The following is a 21,434-nucleotide window of genomic DNA, read 5'->3' on the forward strand; positions in this document are numbered from 1 at the left end:
CCCTCTACGCACAAAAACTAAGAACACCGCGATGAGAAGGCAACATTTTTTGTAGAAACAAAAACGTCATAAGCCAATCAAGAAAATTTTGTGCACACTCGGGTTGAAACTCGAACACCCGGGTATATTGAGCTGCAAAGCACCCGAACCCAATCAAGTATGTATGAAAAGCAATCGGGTGTTGTGGCCAACATGTTCGTCTTGAGCTCAGTCGATAACGAACAATACTTCTGCTCGTATACAGAGAACGATGCAAAACGGGTTTTGTTAGATGATCGAGTATACACGAAAATCATGCACCCGCTGCAGATGTCTGATACATACATACATAAGTAAATGCGCTCAAAGTATTCATGCACTACGCATATGTAGTAAGACACTCACTTCCGTTCTTTATTCAATATACACATATACTATTTACACATGTGTAAGAAATTGCCTCGACTTCTTGGTCTTATTGTTATAATGAGGTGCTTCTCTGACACCGATGCCTTCGTTATACAAATTTTCGAAACTAATTAATAGGAAAACTACATAAATAAAATAAATCGTTTCCATTGAAACGTAGTGATGCAGAGTGTAAACCTTAGCACTTTCTCGTTTCATCCACATGGAAGGCAATTCCGAAATAGTTTCCTTTGGACCGAACGTAGCGGCCGTCTTTTACGTTTTGGCATATATTTTTTAAATTTTCAGTAGAATTTTAAAGTGCGATATTAGGATGTTCTTGTCTCGAGAAGGAGAATTTTTTGCCCGAAGTTCATTGACCTCAAGTATCCAGTTCTTGTGCTTACCCATTAGAACTAAATTTTTTCACCCTAAATTGTCACCCTATTGTCAGTACATCAAAGCTCAGTAAAAATCATTTAACTTTTGCAAAAGAAGTATATATTTCTTGATTTTTTAAGTAGTGATGATGATCTTGCAATGACCACTGAAGCTTGTAATAATTTTTTAACAAATCTAAATTTGAAATTTTCTAGAGTTGTTCAAACAAGGATAATTTATACTTAGAAACGTAAAATTTGGTGTCAGCACCTTTTTTCGGCAAGAAGAAAAATTTCGTAAGGTGCCCCGAACCTTATCGGGAAAATTTATTGTGGACCACCTTAATGCGGGTGTTACCCAAAAATGTAAAAGGCCAGGTTCGTCCAAAAAAATATATTTTATTGAAATCGCGTTGCAAAACTTCTTCATAATCAGATATGTACGGCGAACTTTATTTGTTAGCTTGTAAGGTGGCACATTCTAAGGTACAACTACATTTATACGCGCATTTCTAAAACAGAAAAATATTTTAAGAGTATGGAGGAATCAAACTAAAGATCCAGTCACAATGTACCAATTTTGTTGCTCCATTTTCTGAGAGATCGAAATTTCAATAACTTCATTTATGCACCTGCATACATAAATACGTGTGTACGTGTGTACAAAGAATGCACACGACTTCGCTGATAAATGCAAAAATTATAACCTTGACCGTGACACAATTTCCCAAGAACCAGATTGCAAATGAAAATGCCAAACCAAGTAAATGCTTGACCGATTAATGTGCGAAATATCTGGGCAAGATGCATTCAACCAACAGGTTACGAATATGGTGAGTGTGCTCAATGAAAATTTATTTTTGCTTTTGTTGTAGATGATAATGAAAATGTTGTTGGTGCTGCTCATGCGCCGCGGTTGCTGGTTCTATTAACTACCGATAGCGAGCACACACAAAGTGTGCCACAAACAAAGTGGCGCAGCAATGCGTAGATACATATATATGAAGAAGGCGTAAAGAAAAGTTTCTGAATGTGACTACAGATTAAAGTAGAAATATCAATGATCAGATATAAATACAAGTATAGTAAAAAGTAAAGCCGTGGTCTATGAGCCTTCTGATATACCTTTCTTATTATTGTGTTTTTTTTAATACCAATGCACGAGTATGTATGTTTATTTATACCTATGCGGTGGTTTTTATGAACACTTTGATTAAAGTAGATTTTATTTAATTTAATACCGCAACACTTGATAACTTATTTGTTTACTAAGTTGCCCACACTCACTATTTGAAATTTCACTCTGAAGACAACTCAGTTTATACAGAAAATTATTTTCAAGTCTCTTTAGAGGGGTTTCACCAACACTTTTTATTCAACATTCAATCAGCTTCTCGACGCACACAAACCGCACAGCGTAAGAATTAATGAAGAAGAAAACCGAAATGCTGAACCAAACGCGTCAAACCACAGAATCAAACTGATCTTGGAACTTGCTGTTGATGCTTTTACTGCTCAGCTGTTGTCGAGTCTGGCGACTGTGCGTTGCAGCAACATGTCGCCAAGAAGATGCCATAGGTTGTTATCTATGCGATTGCGCAGAGTGAGAATCTTGAGCTACTTGCCGGTGCGCAGACAATAGACAAATCTCAGCAATACTGTTGCAGCTACGTTTATACATACATACATGTACATAGATGTTTAACAACTACCAGAAGGTGTTGCATGTCCAAAATTCGTTAGCATTGTTATTATGAAATTTTCGTTGCATCTGTTTTATTGCTGTGTTGCAATGTGCCACTGGTGTGAATAAGGTATACGGAATAGATTAATGAATTAACAGTTACCGAATTTCAGATGTATCACATTTTACGATGTGAACTTTTTCGCACACTGAAATAAATGTATTGCGTGAAAGCCCTTAAGAGGTACAAATCCTGAATTTTGTACACAAACTTTTCCTTGTACATTCTTTGCACCATAAATCTATATATATGACCGGATAAATTTTTTCAGTCCTCTTCTTCCTGAATGGCGCCAAAGCCATTGAAGCTATTTTTGCCGAGTTCAGCGAAGCTGAGCAGTTGTTTCCTCTTTTCGATAGCTGGCGCCAATTGGAACCTACACAAAGCAGGCTTTCTCTTATCTTCTCAATCATTAACGGGTACCACATCAAAAACTCTCGGCGCTCGAACATTAGCATCCGTTTCGATGTCGCTAGGAAGCTCGTACGGGAAATGATTCTTTATTCGAACACTCCAAGAGCCTTCTCATCAGATTTTTTCCTAAAGTAGCGCCCATTGGCAAGATTTATTCTCCGTTGGAGTTCAAGCAAGAAGTCGACTGACTGCTTGTTTGATGATAAGAAGTACGTAGATGTGTCCTCGTTTCTCACCAGATCCACGAAGCTTGCATCACTAATATTTCGAGGGAAGAAGAGCCGCAAGGGCTGTTGAGGCCGGTAATGTCGATACCTTCTTTTAAAATTTGACAATATGGTGAATACCTTGCCTTTCGAGGAATTATCAGGTCTAAAGACATTATTGTGTCTAGTTGCCCAGGCGGCTTATATAGCATGCTTTCGTCCATCTATATTTTGCTTAAATTAGGGATATGTACATTGCCAGCTCCTCACCTTCACATTACTATAGTAAGGCAGCTGGCAGACCATCGGCTACAGGAACACTAACTCCAACAACATCGACATTAGAGTCCGGGCTATAATAATGTCCACGGGACGGGATACAGATTATTGTAATTTATGTTTAGATATCGGGTATCAAAGTTAACTCTTCGTTTGAGTTAACGTCAAATTTACGCACATAACTCATGAATGTGTAAACTAGTTTCTATACACACTTTAACAGCGGCTGGGTCTGGCTGGCTGAGGAGAAATAATGTTTTTATTTTTTTTTAATATTACATTGCTTTTATCCACATACCGCTGCTTATGTAGTTTACCTAACCATCAACATGTTAGATTTTATTAGCCGCCACTATAGGTGCGTAATGTTAGTCAAATGTTCAGCCAACGCAGTGGTCGATGCTAATACTCTCTTTCACATACTTTTAGGCGTTTTTTGACTTGACTTCTTTAAGACTCGACTTAGTAAGCTCATTATCAACTGCAAATTCAACAAGTGTCTTAAACTGCTTCAAACGCTTTGCAATTGTTGATTTTCCTTTCAAATGCTTATGGCAATGGATGAAGTTCGCTACTTAAGTCTTTCATTTTTCACCACCATTTATCGTAAACTGCATAGTGCCGCACAAAAACCAAGTTGATATTTAGAAGTTTTAATATTTAAAAATTCAACAAAAAATATCGTGTTGAAAAACGTCTCACTTTAAATTTTCAAAATCTCCAAATTTTTGAACGTCTGAAATTTAAATAAAAAATATGAAAATTTTTTGATTTCAGATACACTAAAATTTTTGGTTCATCCGCATTAAGATCAAAACTTTAACAAAATCGACTTGCATTGCGCAAAAATTTAGCGCAAATGAAGCCGAATTGCAAGGACTCCAAAGCGCAAGTAGCCGCTAAAACAACAGCAACAATTGGCACTACTACCGTTGCTGCTGCTGCTGCTGCTGCTGTATCTACAGTCGAAGTGGAGAACGACGAGCGATTGCAATTTCTGCGCGAAAATGTGTCACTTATCGGCTGGATGGGCATCATCGCATCCACTACAATGCTGCTCTGCACTGGGCTGTCAATGCAATGGAGTCACGAGGTGGTGCGCTATTTTGTGTACGCGCTGCGCAAATCTTTCGAAATGGAACGCACGCGAGTGATGCTACAACGAGGTGAGTAAAAAAATGTTTTGAGTATTGGAAACTAATTGAAATTTAAATTAAATTCTAGTTATAATGGCATTGAGCACAAGTGCTTACTCCTTGTCGGCCGTCAATATGCTTATGAATATGTTCCTGGTCATTGGCGTGGCTAAGGTGAGCTGTTGTATAGATTTGTTACGCACGTTAAAAAATTTCATTTTCTGGAATCCTTATAGCTCAACTACAAGCTCCTGCTGCCATGGCTACTCTTTCATGGTTTCCTTTTCGGGCTCTTCATTCATGTTGCCATATATACGACCATATCCAGTCTGCTCATTGATTTCAGAATATTTGTTTTACTGGTCGCATCCCTCACAATTGTTCTGAGTAAAATTTGTGGTAATTTTAAGTAAATGAGTCGGATTTAAATGCTTCTATTTTATTTTTCAGTGATTTTCTATAAAATATCATATGAAGTATTCCACTTGTACAAACTCTTACGTAGAAGTAGCGCGGCGAGATATCAAAGCGTGAGGGAAGATCAATCGAATAGCAAAAATTTCATAGTTCTACAGTCTGAAGTTTAACAAAATCAATTTACTGTGAGACGTAAATTTTACATTTATCTTACCATTAAAAAATGTATTAATCTTAAGTGAGTTCTTATCTGAAATTGCATTTGCAAAAAATGACTAACAAAATTCTGAGTTCAAAAAATAAACAATATCTCAAACTACACAATTGATAGTTTACTTTAAAATACAAACTAAAATACAAAAGGAAGTATTAAACAATGTCCATCCGGGCCAGATGCGACTGATGATGTTTACCAAGAAAAAGAACACAATTTAAAATTCCGTTCTCAAGTGCTTCGATAAATTTGAAGTAATCAATTTGGTATTTACAAATTATGTACACTGGTCCATAGTGAAATAACAAATAATAAATTTTCAAATAGGAGTACCGAAATATAATGTCATGCTATCTGGCACACTTGATATTATTTCACTGTGCACTGGTCTAGGAGGAGGTTCTTTCATTAAAATTTTCGACCAAATTAGCTTAAAATCCAAATAAATTTGAATTCCTTCGTTGTTTTTTTTAATCACAAATCCACTTATTATAAATGTGAAAGTTTGTGAGTGGATTAGTGTGTGAATGCGTTTGTTGCTCTTTCGCGCTAAAACGGCTAATCATGTTCAATGAAATTTGACACACAGACAGATTATAATATTGATTAACGTGGAAATGTATCAAGTTTTTTCAAAAGTTAAAATCAAATAATTAATAAGGTAAGTGAAATATTACCACAATGTGGGTGCCAAACGAAAAAGTCTCAAAAACGATTTGTTTCGGAAATGTTTTTGAAGTGGATTGAAGTTAAAATGAATTAAAATTTCATTGACAAGAGTTTCCACTTTTTTAGAATTTCAAAATCAGTTTAATTAAAATTGTTAAATGAAACTTATGGGTGGCAAAGAAAACTTTATTTGTTTGGAAATGTAAGCTTAATTTAAATAAAAATTAAGACGAGTTACTGTAGTGTGGGTATCAAGCGAGTAAGGTGTAAGAAAGCTTTATTTTGAAAATATTTTGTAGAATGGTAGGCAACTGCCTAGAAGTTTATAATCAAAACTTGCTTGAGTTGAATGAAATATTTTAATATTGGTTTCAAACGGAAAGAGCTAAGTAAGTTTTGAATGAATTTAATTAATGAGATAAAAAATGCATTTGAGGAAAAGTTTGAAGGAAGCTTTACTTATAAAATAAAAAATATGAATGATCAGCTTAATTCCGCAGTATTCGGTACAATAGATTTAGGAGTAGCTGTAACATTTGTAAGCATAACTTTAAACCGTATATGACGCAGCCACGAGCAAAAGCTGGCATAATTATAAATTGAAATTTAACCCCTAATGCTGACTGGCTCAAATCCCAAAATAACCATGACGCGATTGTACATCTAAATTGTGAAAAAAGTACGCTTTCTCATTTCAAATTAATTTATTCTTTCCTTAATTCGCACATAAATTATACAAAAGTACAGTTATTCAATGTTTTTGCCCACTATGTACAGAATTATGTATGTAAAGTAAAAATGTATATATGAGGACATAAATTTATAATTTTTCTTATTTAAGCATTTTTAAAGTTGTTACTTAATAGTACAAATAGTGTAACAAAACACCGAAATAGCTACCTATCTACATTCATATCTCTATAAGTATGTACTAAATATAAACGAGTATGTATTTAAGTAATTTGGGCACACTTTCCATGCCTGATAGTTTGATAAATATTTTCTCCAATTAATTACTACATATACCTACACACGTATGTATGTATAAAATACACAAATAAAACAGTAATAGCTTAATTAGATGCATAATTACTTAGAGTAATGCTGCGATTTTCCCCCAAAACTTAATGAGATTTAATATTTAACAAACAATATCAGCCATTTACATATGAGAAAGCAGCTATCAACAATAAGAGAGACAAGCAATTTGAATAAGAACTATTTACAAAAATTCAAATAGAAGCCAATTCGCAAGAGCATAACAATAAATATATTAATTCTAAGACTAAAATAAAAAAGTCAGCATCGAATCGAAGAATTTTTGAAAAATCAAATACATAAATTAGAAGTCGCTTAGTTTAGAATGTTGAGCATTTCTTTTTTCTGTTTAATATAAATTGAAGTAAATGTTTGAAACAAGTGAATTCGAGAATATTCACTTTTACTACAGATTGGTGGTTAGACCGACAACATAGGATATCCAATCTACCGTATAAGGTACACGATGATAGATGCCCGGCTGGCCGCGCGAGGCGCACGAGTAGCCAGCTGAAACCACGCCTGCGAAGAGAAAGAAAAATATATGCAAATTAATTAGAATTTCGTTTTTGTAAAATAGCAGTCATTTTGTGATTTTCATTTGACTTGCTCACCAATCAAATACCAGCGGCCACTCTTCTCATGCATCAGCGGCCCACCAGAGTCACCCTGACAGGAATCTTTGCCTCCATTTCGATAGCCAGCACACATCATTTCCGGGTAAATGACAACATTTATGCCATTTTGACGATGCCAGCGTTCGCAGATGCTGAGATTTAGAAAGAGTATATTAATGATATTGAAGAAATATTGTTTGTGCTTAATGCAGTTTTATTAAGTAAATTTGGCATTAAATGAAGTCTGGCATATCACCAGCATATTCTTTAACTAATTGGATTTTTTTAAACTAAATATTTGATGTTTGTTCCCGGGATAATTATGTAATTATGCTATATAAAACGAAATTTGGTATATGTATGTATGTGCATTAGGGTGGTAAAAAAAAAAGTATAGTCCGAATTTTAATGCTCTCACCCCCTAGGATTGTTCCATATCGGAAAAAATATGCCCATATTTTTTATTTAGCGGTCGCGCAAAATTGCCCATGTATTTTATATGCACAAAAAAAATTTTCATAGAAATGGTATAGAAGTCTTGAAAATCAATATTTTCCGATCGGAAAACTCTGGTTCTCTTCGGGAGATTTCCAATAAATAAAAATAGTACCCAATTGTTTTTTTAACAATTTTTTAATACTAAAGATTTTTTATTAGTCCCCGCATTGCATCACCTGGGGTTTTTGGCGGGCCAATAAAATATAGTTGCTATGAAAAAATGGTTAAAAAAACAATTGGGTACTATCATTGGGTATCTCCTGAAGAGAAACAGAGTTTTCCCATCGAAAATTATTCATTTTCGAGAATTCTATACTATTTCTATGAAAAGATGTTTTCTTCACATATGAAATATATGAAAAATTTTGACCGCTTTGAGCGACCTCTAAATATTAATTAATTTTAATTAATATTAATTAATAAAATAAATTATGGGTATATTTTTTCGGCAAAGAACAATTCCAGAGGGTGAGAGCATAGAAATTCCAAATTTACTTTTTCACCTGCATTTTTTGACCACCCTAATGTACATAAATATGTATTTGTAGACTCACCGATTTTCAATCACCGGCACATCCACCGCTTGCAGCGTTTTCGGCCGCAGTCTTGAGCCAGGATTCAAAGCGCCCCAGCCGGCTGCCCATCCAAATTTTCCAAGAAAGTCCTCATTCTTTTCCGGTAGGCAGATGGGTGCTTAAAAATGCAAATTAAAAGCATTAAAACAAACCAGGTATGTATTTATATGTATATGTTCGGTCGAAGGCTAAAAATTAAATAATTTCGTATCTCATGTCATCTCAGAACGACTTATTACGAAAATGATTCATAGCTCTCCAGACCCCAGGAATATGCTTTGAAGGCGAAATCTTAACAATACTTTGGTCATGATGGGTATATCTCCCCCTAAACTTCTACCTATATTTGCTTCAGGCAAACACTGTCCTGATAAAGATCACATGCGGTGATGGCCCAAACGAATATTACAAAACCTCGCAATTATTTTCCCGTGGTGGAGTCTGGAACGGATCCCAAGATACAGTGGTGTTGTGCTACTAAAAAAAGGAATTGGGGAAGCCGATTTAAATAATTCAGTATGGTTTATTTAAGAGTTGATGAAACGACTACTAGCAGCTGACGGGGTCGTTAGAACATCAGATTTAAGAAATTTTAGAGGTGTTCAAAAATGATGAGACAACTTCTGCACGTGCAAGACGTGTAAGACGAGTAAGACCAGCAAAATTTGCAAGAACAGAATGAATATGTGCAAGTTTAGCACCTCAAGCGAGTGGTGAAAGTCGAGTGAGTCGAGCAATCACTCCAATCTGAGGGAAGCTGTCTAAGATTAGTTAACAGTGCAGAACAGGAGTATGCTCAGGAGCAGGATAAGTAAGAGGAGCGAGATGAGCGAGACGAGCAGAATGAATGAGATGGTGATGTTGTCTTTGGAGATAGAGCAACACAGGAAGTAAGGACGAAGTGTGAGAAAATCGAGATAGTTCGTCTGGCAAGTCTGTCTGTTTTTAGGTACGGCCTTTCGGGTAGTATCGCGGGGGCTGCGGTTTAACATCAAAATGCGAGTAGAACCAGTAATGGTTCAATGTGGATTTGCATTGCAATCGGGTGACGCGACTAAAAGAACGGCAAAGGTCTAGGTAGTCCTCGAATGCTTGGCAGTCAGAATTAATGCCACTGCCTCTTTTACAAGTGGCGCCCACGCCCGCTTGGATCGCGATGAAGAAATCTAGAAGTTCTAACTTGGGATCGACGGATATTTTATCATTTAACCTCGACGAACCGCTGAATATGTTTACTAGACTACCGTCCTAGAAGCTGTCACTCTCCATTGTAATAATCACCCTTATAGGTGCATATGTATGTAAACACCCTCAGTTACTTACCTATGTGTGGCATAAAATGCACTGGCCGCTCCAACGTCAATACGGACACATCAAATCGATCTGCTTGCGGTGTAAATTTGAAATACGGATGCACATCGATGCGACGCACACCGAACGTATAGGCCGGCAGAGGTTCGACAGCAGAGTTGATTACGTAATCGCCAAGAGTGACGTGAACCTGGCGTGGTGTGGCACGTGCCACACAATGACCGGCGGTAACGACGTGACGACGCGACACCAGTGAACCGCCGCATCTGTGGGAAGATGAACAGAAAAAAGAAAAAAAAATGTTCGAAATTAAAATAAAAGAAAGAAAGAAGAAAGAAATAAGTGAGAGATATAAAATAGCAAAGCGCAAATTGGCGCTGTTGCAAAAATTGTTTACAGCTAGAGAGGGAAATAGTGATAGAGAGTGTGCGGTAGCAGGAAATGAATGTTGCGCGTATACGCCAGTGTTGACAAAGTAGTGATTAATTGCTAAATAAACTTTAAACTGGTTGGCTTGTTTGCGAATCGTTGCGGAGGTCACGGCACTTGTGGCATGTTGACAGCGCATAACCAAGATGCATGCCTGGTACATACATTGCTATATGTGGACAAATGTGCACCGGTGAAGTTGCATACAAGTGCGATCTGTGGCAAGGAGCTTATTTGCGTCGCGTTGAATCGATTATGCAACGGATTGTAAGTTCGTAAAATTTTGTTGACGCTTTCGTATGACATCAACAAACAATAATATTTGTATAGCTAATACGCAAATCACTTTCGTTGTTATGCAACTTGCGGGCCAACTGCCAGCAGCGTAAATTTTTGCCTACACTTCGTCAACACTTAAGACTTTTTATTACTGCCGTTAAACACTTGGTTCCGGCAGCTGCTTTGCAAATAAAATCTTGTTAGCACAAACACTCACCTCGAGGATCCGATACGTATGTACGCCTGCCAAGGAAATGAACCGAAACCGGCATCGTCACCGCCGACTATGCGCCGTTGAGCGGCCTGTTTGGCCAGTGAAATGCCGCAGCCTGGAAAATTTTTGAAGAAAATATTAATAAATGTACGTACTTCCGACAAAGATAAGGCAATGAAAATACTAATTTGTGTTGTAGTAATGCAAGCAAACATTCGATAGGAAATTAACGATGCAGACGAGGATAGACTATGTTAGGGATATATTCATTTTTTTTTTAGCGAGCGGTGAGTGGATGCAAAGTTATGAAAGTGAGCTACCTAAGTGAATGAGAGCAAGATCATTAGTAGCGGAAAATTTTCGCAAACTAGCGATTTGTAATAAGAAAAATCAACGACTAAAAGCTACACAAATAAAACGAGTGCAATTTAAAAGGCAAATTTATGTTGCAAATAAAATTCCAGTTTTTACTCCTTTTCTTCTTAGTAAATCGAAAACCACAAATTCGTTTCTATTCCACACGTTGCGCCACTCACTGATCTTCCGCAACAAATTGGCAAGCCGCAGCCGCAAATGAAGGTTGCAAACCAATTAGACACAAGCAAATGAAACTACGTAGATGCAATTTAGAGGGTTTAGTAACGCGATCGCAGCAAACAAGTAAAGTGATTTAAATTGGCGAAATACGCGGCAGTGGTATTGGCGCGCGCTTTCAATTACTTAGACTTTTACCGATAACAAAATACATACATACGCTAAGCGTACAGCGATTGGTATTGGCATGAATGCCAAATTTTTTTTTTTAACTAATTACATATTTGCATTGCATACGATTATTATGTGAATCGGGGGCATGCAGCGTACGTACGGGCGAGTGGCTGAACTTAAAATTTAGCTAACATAAAATGTTGTTAATCTTAGGTGGCTAGGTGGAGGGCGCTTGGGTTTGTGAAATGTGGGACGGTTCACTGAGTTTCGAAAGGGGCTATATTTCTGTATATTTTAGTGAAAGGATTTCGTATTTAAATGGCAATTTCGAGTAATGCGTAACACAAATCGATTTTTTTTGTTATTGGCTACTAAATAGTTACTTGCTAAATATATGTATTTATACGTAAATAGTAATTTGTGATTTTACGAGCATATTTTTAGCTTAAATATTTATTATAGTGCAATGCTCTAACCAACTAACTAGCTACATATGTATGTATGTAACTACTCACTAACTAATTATTGCATGCATAGTAAACGATTGTGATTAATATACTTATTTGTTTTTTTTTTTTTTTTTTTTTAATAAATTAGTGTTGTTTTTGTAATAACGAATTATTTTTTGGTGCAGCAAACAAATACGTTTGGTGTAAATAGGTGGCGAAAATCATGCTCATGCACAGCTCGCAATCTAAATTAAAAAAAGGTGTTCCCTTCTTTTTTGAGAGAAGTCTTGGAATATAAAATATTTGTTACAAAATTTGACAATATGATGAACATTTCACGACGATTATCAATAAGATAGAAGTGTCAACCAAATTTACACAGCTCTCTTGGTAGCTATCTATATTGTCAAACAATACAAAATATGTAAATAGAAAATGTTTTCAATACGATTTGAAATATTTTCTTCTATGTTTGACACTTCAGTCGCTGTCAGGATTTTTCCAGTTCAATTGAATACTACGTTTCACTTAGGTAGGTACATTTTTTCTTAAAGCTCCGAACTCAAAGAAATCACTGAAATTTTACTTTAATCACTTCTCGAAGACTTGTCATTTCTGAAGTGACTTTTGGTCAAACAACACAAAGAATCTGCCAATATTTTGACTCCCATGAATAGGTAAATTTCTAATGAATAAGTACTGTAAGTGCAATATTTGTGGACGTTGGAAATGTTGATAAAATAGTCGCTAAGAAGTCCCGAGGCTTTCAAATCACACATAGCTAATAGGGACTGAGCCAATTCACTTTAATTTGCAGAAGATATAAAAGTTGGGAACTGCTGAATAAATTACTTTATACACAAGTATTTGCGTATAAAATCAAAAGAAGTGTAAAAATTGTTCAAAGATATAGCCGAGGCCTAAAATTCTATGAAAATATGACACGAAATTTATTAAAAAAAGTTTAATAGAGAAACAGAAGATCCGCTCTGATGTCAGCTTCTAATTGTAGTAACACTGCTATGAAGTTACAGTGGTGTTGGTAAAAGTGCACCGCATACCTTTGAAAATTTGTCCTCAAGCAGCATTCTATTTCGCTTAAATCTTAACAAGTGTAATAAAAAAAATTTCCCAAAGAGACACCAACTTAAGGAATAATTTTAGGAATTTTGTAAGGCTTATATGCTTAAAAAGGACAAAGAGGGTGTAAAATTTTGGCTGGGAAACTTTAGTTGTAATGATTACAACTAATTACATAAAAAATAAACTGGACCTTAAAAACGATCTTCAAAAGTATAATTTTAGAGTTTTCCGTTTTTTTAACATGAATTAACTTAACTTATATTTTTCGTTTGTTGTGACCATGCAAATAGATTCCTTGATGCAACAACAGCAAAAAATCGTGTTTAATTTTTTTTCAAGTTCATACTGTTTTCAAATGAAAACCAGAAAGAGGTCAAGACGCTTTTTTTCAGGAAGTTTTTTTGAAAGAGTTTTTGAACTTACATAGCATCCTATTTGATTGAGTTTCTGAGGCCGCTAAATAGGATACTAGTTATTTCATAAGATACAACTATTGTCAACTGGCGTTTCAAAGTACGGCAAGGGGATATGCATTTTTTAAGCAATTATCACAAGTCGCCTTGAGTTTTTTTTTTAGATAAAAAATTGCTGGAGTTCTCAACCGTGGACGACGTTCCCATGCTTGGCTCACCTAATAATAATACTCTCGTACCAAAAGGTAATCCCTATATCAACTAGCTATCTCTATCCCAACTCTAAATCTGGTATACCGCTCTCGCACTGATAAATATATAGTCGGTGATATGATATTAGTACCACTTATATGATCTCTTACTTGCACCGGAATGCATCTGCAAATCCTTATACGCTAATAAACGAATGACAAAATTTGGCTGATGAAGATTAGCGATTGCCAGAAGCGTTCAGATACAGACAACAGATCAATTAAGCACCAGAGGTAGTAAGTGACATAACACGTTTTGCAGTATCACCGACGATATATGTACACATGTAGATTTGAAAAATAGGGTATTTATTATTTTTAAAATTTTTCAAAAGAGCATATCTTCTCGCAAAGAATCCCACTCCATACACTCAAATCGTCTAATTAAAACTCTTTTATAGTTTTCGCATTGATACACAGTTTTCTTGTTACCGAAGCGTATGACGAGCCCGTGAATGAGCAACTTTTGCTTTGAACTCCAAACAACTTAGCTGGTGTTGAATATTTAATTTTTTTAAATTTAATATATAAATGAGACCCATTGAAAAAATTCCCTTTGACAAGCTTTGTGCAATCAGTGAACAAAAAAAAAAAATATTTTATATCTTCCAAACTAAACCTACACGCATTCACCGCTAGCACCAAATTAGCTAAACTGCTACTCATTATTACATAACAAAAGCTCAAGCGCTAAATAAAGTGCAAACCGGCATAAATACGTATTTAATGTGTAGCTAAATACTACAGCCATTTCCAAGCCCAGCTACACCGCATGCCGCGTGCAAAATTCTGTAAACCCTAAAATTCGAAATTCGTTCAAAACTCACTGGCATCATTTTTAACTGGGCCATAATTCTTGTGCGGAAGATCAGTCAAATCGATTGTGTTGCCCACATACTCGGATGTGCGTAGATTGGCAGATTTGGCTGTGCGATGACAGCAACCGCGCAATAGGCCGTTGCATGTGCCCTGCAATAGACCACCGCTCATCCAACAACCGATAAAAAATTCACAAGTACCACCGCGATGCTGACATTCTAGTTCGGTTGTGATATCAACTGAGAGAAAGGGAAAATAGTTTTGCTTTTTTGGTTATTGAAAATCAGTAGTTTTTGAGAAACTTTTTTTTTTTTTTAACAAAAATTGTGTATTATTAAAATTAAAAATTCACAACATTGTTTAAGTTGGGCGAGTATGAAAACAAAATGTGGCTCCATTTAATCTCATAAATTTATTATTTATTACAAAAGTTTAATTTCTCGTACATATGTATGTCTGTCGTAAATTTGATATTAAGTGCCAAAAAGCAACCAAAAGCACCAAAGAGCTCAAAGAGAATGTAATGAGAAGTTTTTCCATGTGTGAATTTTTTTTGATGTCTTTCGATATACTAAATACCACAAAAGTATGTATGTACACTTGGATGCAAGTATGTATGTATGGTTGTTGACCTATTTTTGATATAAGTATGTGTGCATGTATGTATGTATGTATGTATGGATAGCGGTAGTGTAAGAAAGCTTCTGTGTATGGAAAACAAAGCGCTTACCTTTTTCTTTGAATGTTCCGGAAGAAGGCACACTCGACAAACTGGTCTCTGAGGTGCTGCCGTCTATGTCCTGTAAACTGAATTCATTGCGGACATCTTGAATGGCAGCCAAGTCGTTGAGGCCAAAGTTTTGATCTCTGAAATTATGAGAAAAGAAATTAATTAAACTGTAAGTTTGTAATGCGATTAATATAAGCGGAGTTGAGTTTTGGATATTGCATTTTGAGGTGGTTTTTTACAGAGCGTTTGAAAAGTTGCTACAACTTAAAATGGATGTGGAGCTACTAGCAATGAATTCCTAAAGCATGGCGCTACCGATTTAGTTATTAGTTAAAATTTTGACACAACTTGTTGTCTGGTTCACAATGGGTTAATTGCTTCAAAGTTTACGACTGGCATATGAGTATGAAATGTCCCTAACGAAAAAATATATGGTGATACTTGTATGAAAAACCAATTCAACTATTTATTTATGGATAGAAAAGTGTTTAGATATATCCCACGAGAGGGAGTCGTTTTATAACAGTTTTTGGGTGATTTGCTTTGGAGAACTTTTGGGACAAATCCATACTTTCGCTTAATACTTAACCACTTTGGACACGTTGTAGGTCTTCGACGTGTTGGCTATAAGTTTACTTTTAACTACGGGCAATTCAAAATCCTAAAAAGCTTTTAGGGCATCCCGGCCTTAACCGATACTGGACCCAACTGGATGTTTCGGAGATGGATCGAAGTTAGATTGGAAGGATCTTCTGAGAGGTACCTTCCATGAGCTCTCCAATGTAGGCTCCCGAATTACTGCATCGAACTGGATACTTACGAATATAATCAGATTCAAGGATGTGATCAGATTTGCCCAGCGCAAATTTAGGTTTTTGGGTGTCTGGCGATATTGTGGGGCAGTGTCTGACATACCTCGCGACCACATATCTATGTATAAGCCACAGCAACATTGCAACTGAATGAATAATGTATTGGTATAATCGGACACACTTGGGAAGTGGGAGCCGGGTAAGAGAGAGTGGGGCCGATGTGAATAAGTTCTTCTCACCGTGCAGGAAAATTGAAGGTAGATAAGGAGATGTTAAGGATAAAGAAGCTACGTATTTTAAAACTGGTACGAGTTTTTGCTAGACTCTATTTCAACTCAGCTCAACGAGATATTTTGACCGCCTTCGGCCGGAAAGATCTCTAAGACGCACATGTCCTTGTTTTTCGCGCAGCGTTCGCTGAGCTTACACATATCATTATGCCCAAGAGTAGTTTGCATGTAGTCTTAGGAGCTCTTAGTCTCTCTTTTCTCGGCTTTATTATTTTTTTAGTGCTTTCTTGGCCAACTATGGCGTCGTAGTCGTAAACATTTGACTAGTAAAAAATCATGCTCAGGCGCTTCTCTGTTAGTTTTAAGCGCTCCGCCAGTGCACCCAAAGCCATGATTGCCGACTGTCTTTCAGAGTAGTAGTCCTTTGATATCGTGTGGCTGATACCTCAGCATTGAAAACACCAGAGTTTTCATCAAACCTAAATTTAAGGTCACTGAAAGTGCTCCCCGAAAAAAAGACCTCCCATCCACTCTTCCGTCAGGCTTCGACCCATCTGTGTAGAAGTCCACAGGTGCCTCCATTCAACTAGTGCCACATTTCCACTCATCACTAGAAAGGACGCTCTTTTTTTCCAGTCTCACTGTGCAGTCATACAGGGGGGATGCTAGCATGTTTAACTGCTGAGACTGTGAAGCATCCAGTATCTCTAAGTTCGACCGCATAATTTAATGAAAGCTCCTTTTCTATGATTTTGAGGGCGCTATGTAAAGACAGAGAGATAATAGTCCTAAACACCAGCTGAAGATTTCTGGCTAGTATGGCCTTCTTCAATGCATTTTATCCTACATTATGGTCTTAACTATAATTTCATAGAGCCTGGACATAATCTTATAATTTACCTGATCAGTTTCCTAGCTCTGGACATATAAATATTAAATTCCTTTAAAATATTGCTTATTCTCTGATATTTTCATTGTGTTCCAATTTTATATATGCCACCCGCCAGAGACATATTTCAAGCCCAAGCATTTTTGAATTCTTCCCGCAACTCACCTGAAAGCTACGCTATCGCTAAAGTAAACTCCATTCCCGCTGCCACTCGGACCCGTTGTACCAATGTTATCGTTCACCGGAAACACAACGCGTGGACTGCGCGATGATTTGAAAGGGAAGAAGCGACTTTTCCTTGAACTCTGAAAATCGAGTGGTCCATTTGGACCAATGTACTCGTTGAAAGCCTTCTGCGGCGCATATGGTCGCGACGGACCTGTTCTAAATTCAGTATCTCCATAGAACAAACCGCGTTGTGGACGTTGTGGTACAGCGGTGATGGGCCCATTTATGTCACCAAATTTCGTAACCTCCTCACGAAATAGCTTTCCACCCGCAATAGCTCCACTCAGTGAATGTGGTTTTGTGTTTGACGCCAGTCCGGGAAACTCGAAGGGATGCGAAATGGGTACTGCATCAGCGGTGTCATAGATCAACTGACGTGTATGACGTGTATCTTGATCGTATTGCGTGGGCAGCACCTCCTCGCTATAGGGCGACTCAAAGCCAGATGTTTCGGTGAAGATGGGATTGTCTTCCCGATAGCCTTGCGGGTAAAAAGGGCTGGCTGGTTTCAAACTGTAGCTGGGGAATTTGAAACCATTGCGACGTGCTGCATTTTCATCCTCATAATCTACTTTATCCGTTGAAGTGATGGCGGCGTCTGCCGCTGGCGCTGTGGCCACATCAATGCGATCTGTTTGCGCGTGTATCAACTCGTCGCCGAATTCTTGTGCTACCGCAGCCACAGCGTGTGTAGGTGGACCCAGGTAACCGAATGAGCTGTTGTTGCGCTTTGGCAGCTGTGTTGCGCCACTGGTTTGCTGTTGCAGTGGTATATATACATAGTTGCGTTGACGTGAGCTGCGCGTCGCATTCGCTATGGCGGTGGTCGCCGCAGCGATAGATGCAGCGGCATTTGCGTCGGGCACCACTTGCTTGGGTATTGTTATGGGTAAAGAACCGGTGAGGGCGCCATTACTGGTACTGCTCGGTAGTTCGATTCCTGGCGCTGGTATCACTTCGACAGTCGTTATGACATCCGAGCGGCGTTGTGCTGCCAGATGTGACTGCTGCACTGGCTGACTTTGTTGGAAATGTGGTAGAATTTGTGGTTGTTGCGCGGTCGTTGAAAGTGCGCGTCCACTACGGTATGCACCAAATGTTTGTACTACGGTGCCATCGCTGCGGCGACGCCAATCTGTGTACGGCGCCTCATCCACCTTGCTGAAGGTGTTGAAAGGCGCGTAGAGGTTTCGCGCGGTACGCCGATTGTCTACAGAGGGCGCGATGGGCGCCGGGGTAATAGGTAAAGACGCGTGCTGATCATGCGCAGTTGAGTACGCTGCGGTAGCGCGTGCTTGTCGCGCACTTGACTGTAATGCTGGTTGATGTGTTTGTAGCTGACGCGCTGGTGTTGCTGGCGCATGCGCCGACGTGTTCGCAAGCGCTGGCGCGCGTTCAATGGCTTGTGCGGTGCATAGCAGCAAACTGACAACAGCTGTGGCTAAGAGGCTCCATTTGACGTTTGCTAACATCTTACATTGAGCACGGCACGTTTAGGGCGTGGCTTGTAGGGAAACCAAGGGGCAGGTACTGAATTTGGTGAAGGTGCGCGCTGGTTTTAGATGCAAAGCTGGTAGCGGCTGTTAAATGGGTGTGTTTAGCGGATTTAAACAGTTTTTGTGTCGCAGTGCGCGGAACACTATGGTCGGCGGAAAATGCTCGTAGCTGGTAATTTCGGTGTGTCCGCCACGCTTACGGTTCCACAAAAATTGATTATTTCTGCTATTTTGTTGGCCACTACTCCTGTTGTCACTGCTGCGTCAACAAATGAGTCTTGCATTCCTCGGTGATTGGTCGGGACGCTAGCGAATAGGCGACTGAGAGAGGGGTTACGCGCGCGCACCATAAAGCGAAGGTTGACAACCTGCAAATCGTTTCGTTTCGGCAAAAGCGGAGCGCAATCAAGTTGCAATAAAACTCCTCACGTTTTCACCACTCGCTTTGGTTCCTGCCGCAACTTCCTGTTTGCGTGCCACTCAAACGCTCTTTGGCGTGACGTGCCGTGGTGCGGCCGTCGCCTTTTCTTTGGCTGCGCTTCGCTAATTGAACGGAACTTACCGCTTGCGCTTGAACTTGCAAACACCAAAATCGTGCCGCCCCAAACCACGCGTATGTGCAACAAAACGCGAACTAGAAATAAGCGTCAGCAGTCCAAACGTAGTGGCCAAGGTTGTTGCGGCACGCGCGATGGTTGTGTGGCGCTGGGGTTGGTGGTAGTTGTGGTGGTGGTGGTGGCGGTCGGTTGTGGTTCGGTCGTTGCACTCCACGGCAGGCAATTGACGATTATTGCTGGAAATATTATTTGTACGCTACATGTGCGCACACGCTTGAACTAATTCGTTTCGGAACTGCTACGCGGTTTTATTGTTGTTGTTGTTGCTGTGTACCTGTTGCGGATATCGCGCGCGACTGGTTTCTGCTGCACGTTGTTGTTGCAGCCGCTAAATGCAGCAATTTAAGGAAAACATAAACAAGCGCTCATATCGCGGCAGCTAGTTTTGAATTTGTTGCAATTGCTGCTACTGCTTTATCTGTTTTACAACCACAATGCGGTTATTGGTCTATGCCGCTCGTTCGCTTTGACTACTGGTCAATGCGCGCACGCTGTTTCATTTAATTTCTGTATCTTATTTTTATATTTATGTATATTTAGTTTTATATTTACTTCGCTGCTTTAATTCAGCGCATGCACATGGTCGCTGCAACTAAGGCTAGCGCGAGCGTGAGCGGATGCCGATAAATGCTCAAATTAACTGTTGCATATGTGGCAGTTGGCGTGGTGCCTGTGTAGGCGCACAGATTTCGTTCGATTTACTTTTTTTTTCTTTTTTTTTTTGGTGGGCGTTTGTTGTTGCTGCAGTTAATTGGTGCCCATGTTGCAGGGGTTTTCCGATATCCAAATAAAAGCAACAAAGGCAACAAGTAAAGCCGTCAAACTGGTAATTCGCGTGCCGACTCAAATGAACGAAGTACCCAACTCTCGCGTGCTAAGCCGCTCAAAGCGCTTAAATTGCAGTTTTTCGGCGCTGCTTAGCGTTAATGGTTTCTGTGTTGTTGTTGATCAAAAATATGCGGCAGCTATAGTAGAAGGGGCATGAACGGTATCAACAGTATCATTTATTTCGGTTGTTGTTGCTGGTGCGCCTGATTCAATAGCTGTTGGTTCGCTGGACGGAAAGTGTTTCCTTAAATGTACAGCCTGTAATAGAAAAGAAAAAATCGAAATGGAGATTAATTGATATACTTATTGCGAGTAACTGGGGGAATAAGGGTAAAAATAAAAGTATATGTGTATGTATATATATGTGTGCACCTATATATTTGTATATTGCATATTTTCAGAATTAAAGTTTCACAGTCAGCAAAAGCTCAGACAATATTAAATGCCACCAAGTCTACTGGATTGTGATGCTTGTAAAATATTAGAAAAAGAAAGCACTTATACAGAGTGTGCGGTGGAGCTAGAGTTCACGGTCAGAACTCCCTGGAATTAACGAAGATTTTTTTGCAACAGATTATTCTAGTAGGAAGAAATTTGTAATGTGCTTTTATCGTTACTTAAAAGTACTTTTTATTGCAGCTCCTATCGTTATCCATTTTCACAACCGCAACTGACTCTCCAACTGGGAACCACATTACTTAATTCACCATCCAAAATTTTGAGAGACCCAAAGACTATCGGCCATTAGGCGCACCTAGGAGGAAAGAGAGCACCTAACGACATTACGCATATCCGAAGCGAAAATGCAGTTCATAACGCTTATCTTCAGACTAAAAATTCAACTCTCAGCAGTTTTTTTTTAGATATACACACATAAAAGCAGTATTCAACAATTTTTCCACAGAGCAAGCGCTGGAAATACTTGTCGAGAATAAAATGAGAAATCAAGCAAAATAATCGTCGGTTAAAAGACAAATATTGCATAGTCGGTAAGACGAATACAGCATGGCGGCCATTTGCAATATCAAAAACTGGAGGGAGAGCTTTACAATCTTTTGGATCATTGCAGAGTA

General features: G+C 38.4%; 2 protein-coding genes across 6 annotated transcripts in view; one reads left to right on the top strand and one right to left on the bottom strand.

Annotated features, from left to right (window-relative positions):
- The first annotated feature begins 4,220 nt into the window (after positions 1 to 4,220).
- Positions 4,221 to 5,231, top strand: LOC108379580 (uncharacterized). The gene is made up of 4 exons (XM_017635937.1): positions 4,221 to 4,577; positions 4,636 to 4,721; positions 4,784 to 4,934; positions 4,998 to 5,231. Exons 1-4 carry the CDS (start codon positions 4,271 to 4,273, stop codon positions 5,132 to 5,134), a joined length of 681 nt encoding a protein of 226 aa, XP_017491426.1. The 5' UTR covers positions 4,221 to 4,270; the 3' UTR covers positions 5,135 to 5,231.
- A 1,309-nt stretch (positions 5,232 to 6,540) lies between these two features.
- The window catches only part of LOC108379511 (uncharacterized), a 39,169-nt gene continuing 24,275 nt past the window's right edge, over positions 6,541 to 21,434 (bottom strand). For 4 of the 5 annotated variants that reach the window (XM_017635869.1, XM_017635883.1, XM_017635876.1 and 1 more), the window contains exons 3-10: positions 17,358 to 20,619; positions 15,262 to 15,398; positions 14,540 to 14,770; positions 10,812 to 10,923; positions 9,899 to 10,152; positions 8,555 to 8,693; positions 7,500 to 7,654; positions 6,541 to 7,407 (exon numbers count right to left, since the gene is read on the bottom strand). In XM_017635869.1, the coding sequence (XP_017491358.1) occupies positions 7,292 to 7,407; positions 7,500 to 7,654; positions 8,555 to 8,693; positions 9,899 to 10,152; positions 10,812 to 10,923; positions 14,540 to 14,770; positions 15,262 to 15,398; positions 17,358 to 18,892 (2,679 nt within the window). In that variant the 5' untranslated portion in view covers positions 18,893 to 20,619 and the 3' untranslated portion in view covers positions 6,541 to 7,291. The remainder of the gene's footprint in view (positions 7,408 to 7,499; positions 7,655 to 8,554; positions 8,694 to 9,898; positions 10,153 to 10,811; positions 10,924 to 14,539; positions 14,771 to 15,261; positions 15,399 to 17,357; positions 20,620 to 21,434) is intronic. The other variant, XM_017635898.1, reaches the window with a different exon arrangement.

The sequence above is a fragment of the Rhagoletis zephyria genome, unplaced genomic scaffold (assembly GCF_001687245.7).
Source record: "Rhagoletis zephyria isolate East Lansing unplaced genomic scaffold, Rhagoletis_zephyria_1.1 Rzeph_scaffold_00123, whole genome shotgun sequence".
Taxonomy (NCBI): domain Eukaryota; kingdom Metazoa; phylum Arthropoda; class Insecta; order Diptera; family Tephritidae; genus Rhagoletis; species Rhagoletis zephyria.

Coding starts and splice junctions, on each gene's coding strand:
- LOC108379580 (XM_017635937.1), top strand. CDS start 4,271: ATGAAGCCGAATTGCAAGGACTCCAAAGCGCAAGTAGCCGCTAAAACA. Junction 4,578..4,635: donor GCGAGTGATGCTACAACGAG/GTGAGTAAAAAA, acceptor ATTAAATTCTAG/TTATAATGGCATTGAGCACA. Junction 4,722..4,783: donor TGGTCATTGGCGTGGCTAAG/GTGAGCTGTTGT, acceptor GAATCCTTATAG/CTCAACTACAAGCTCCTGCT.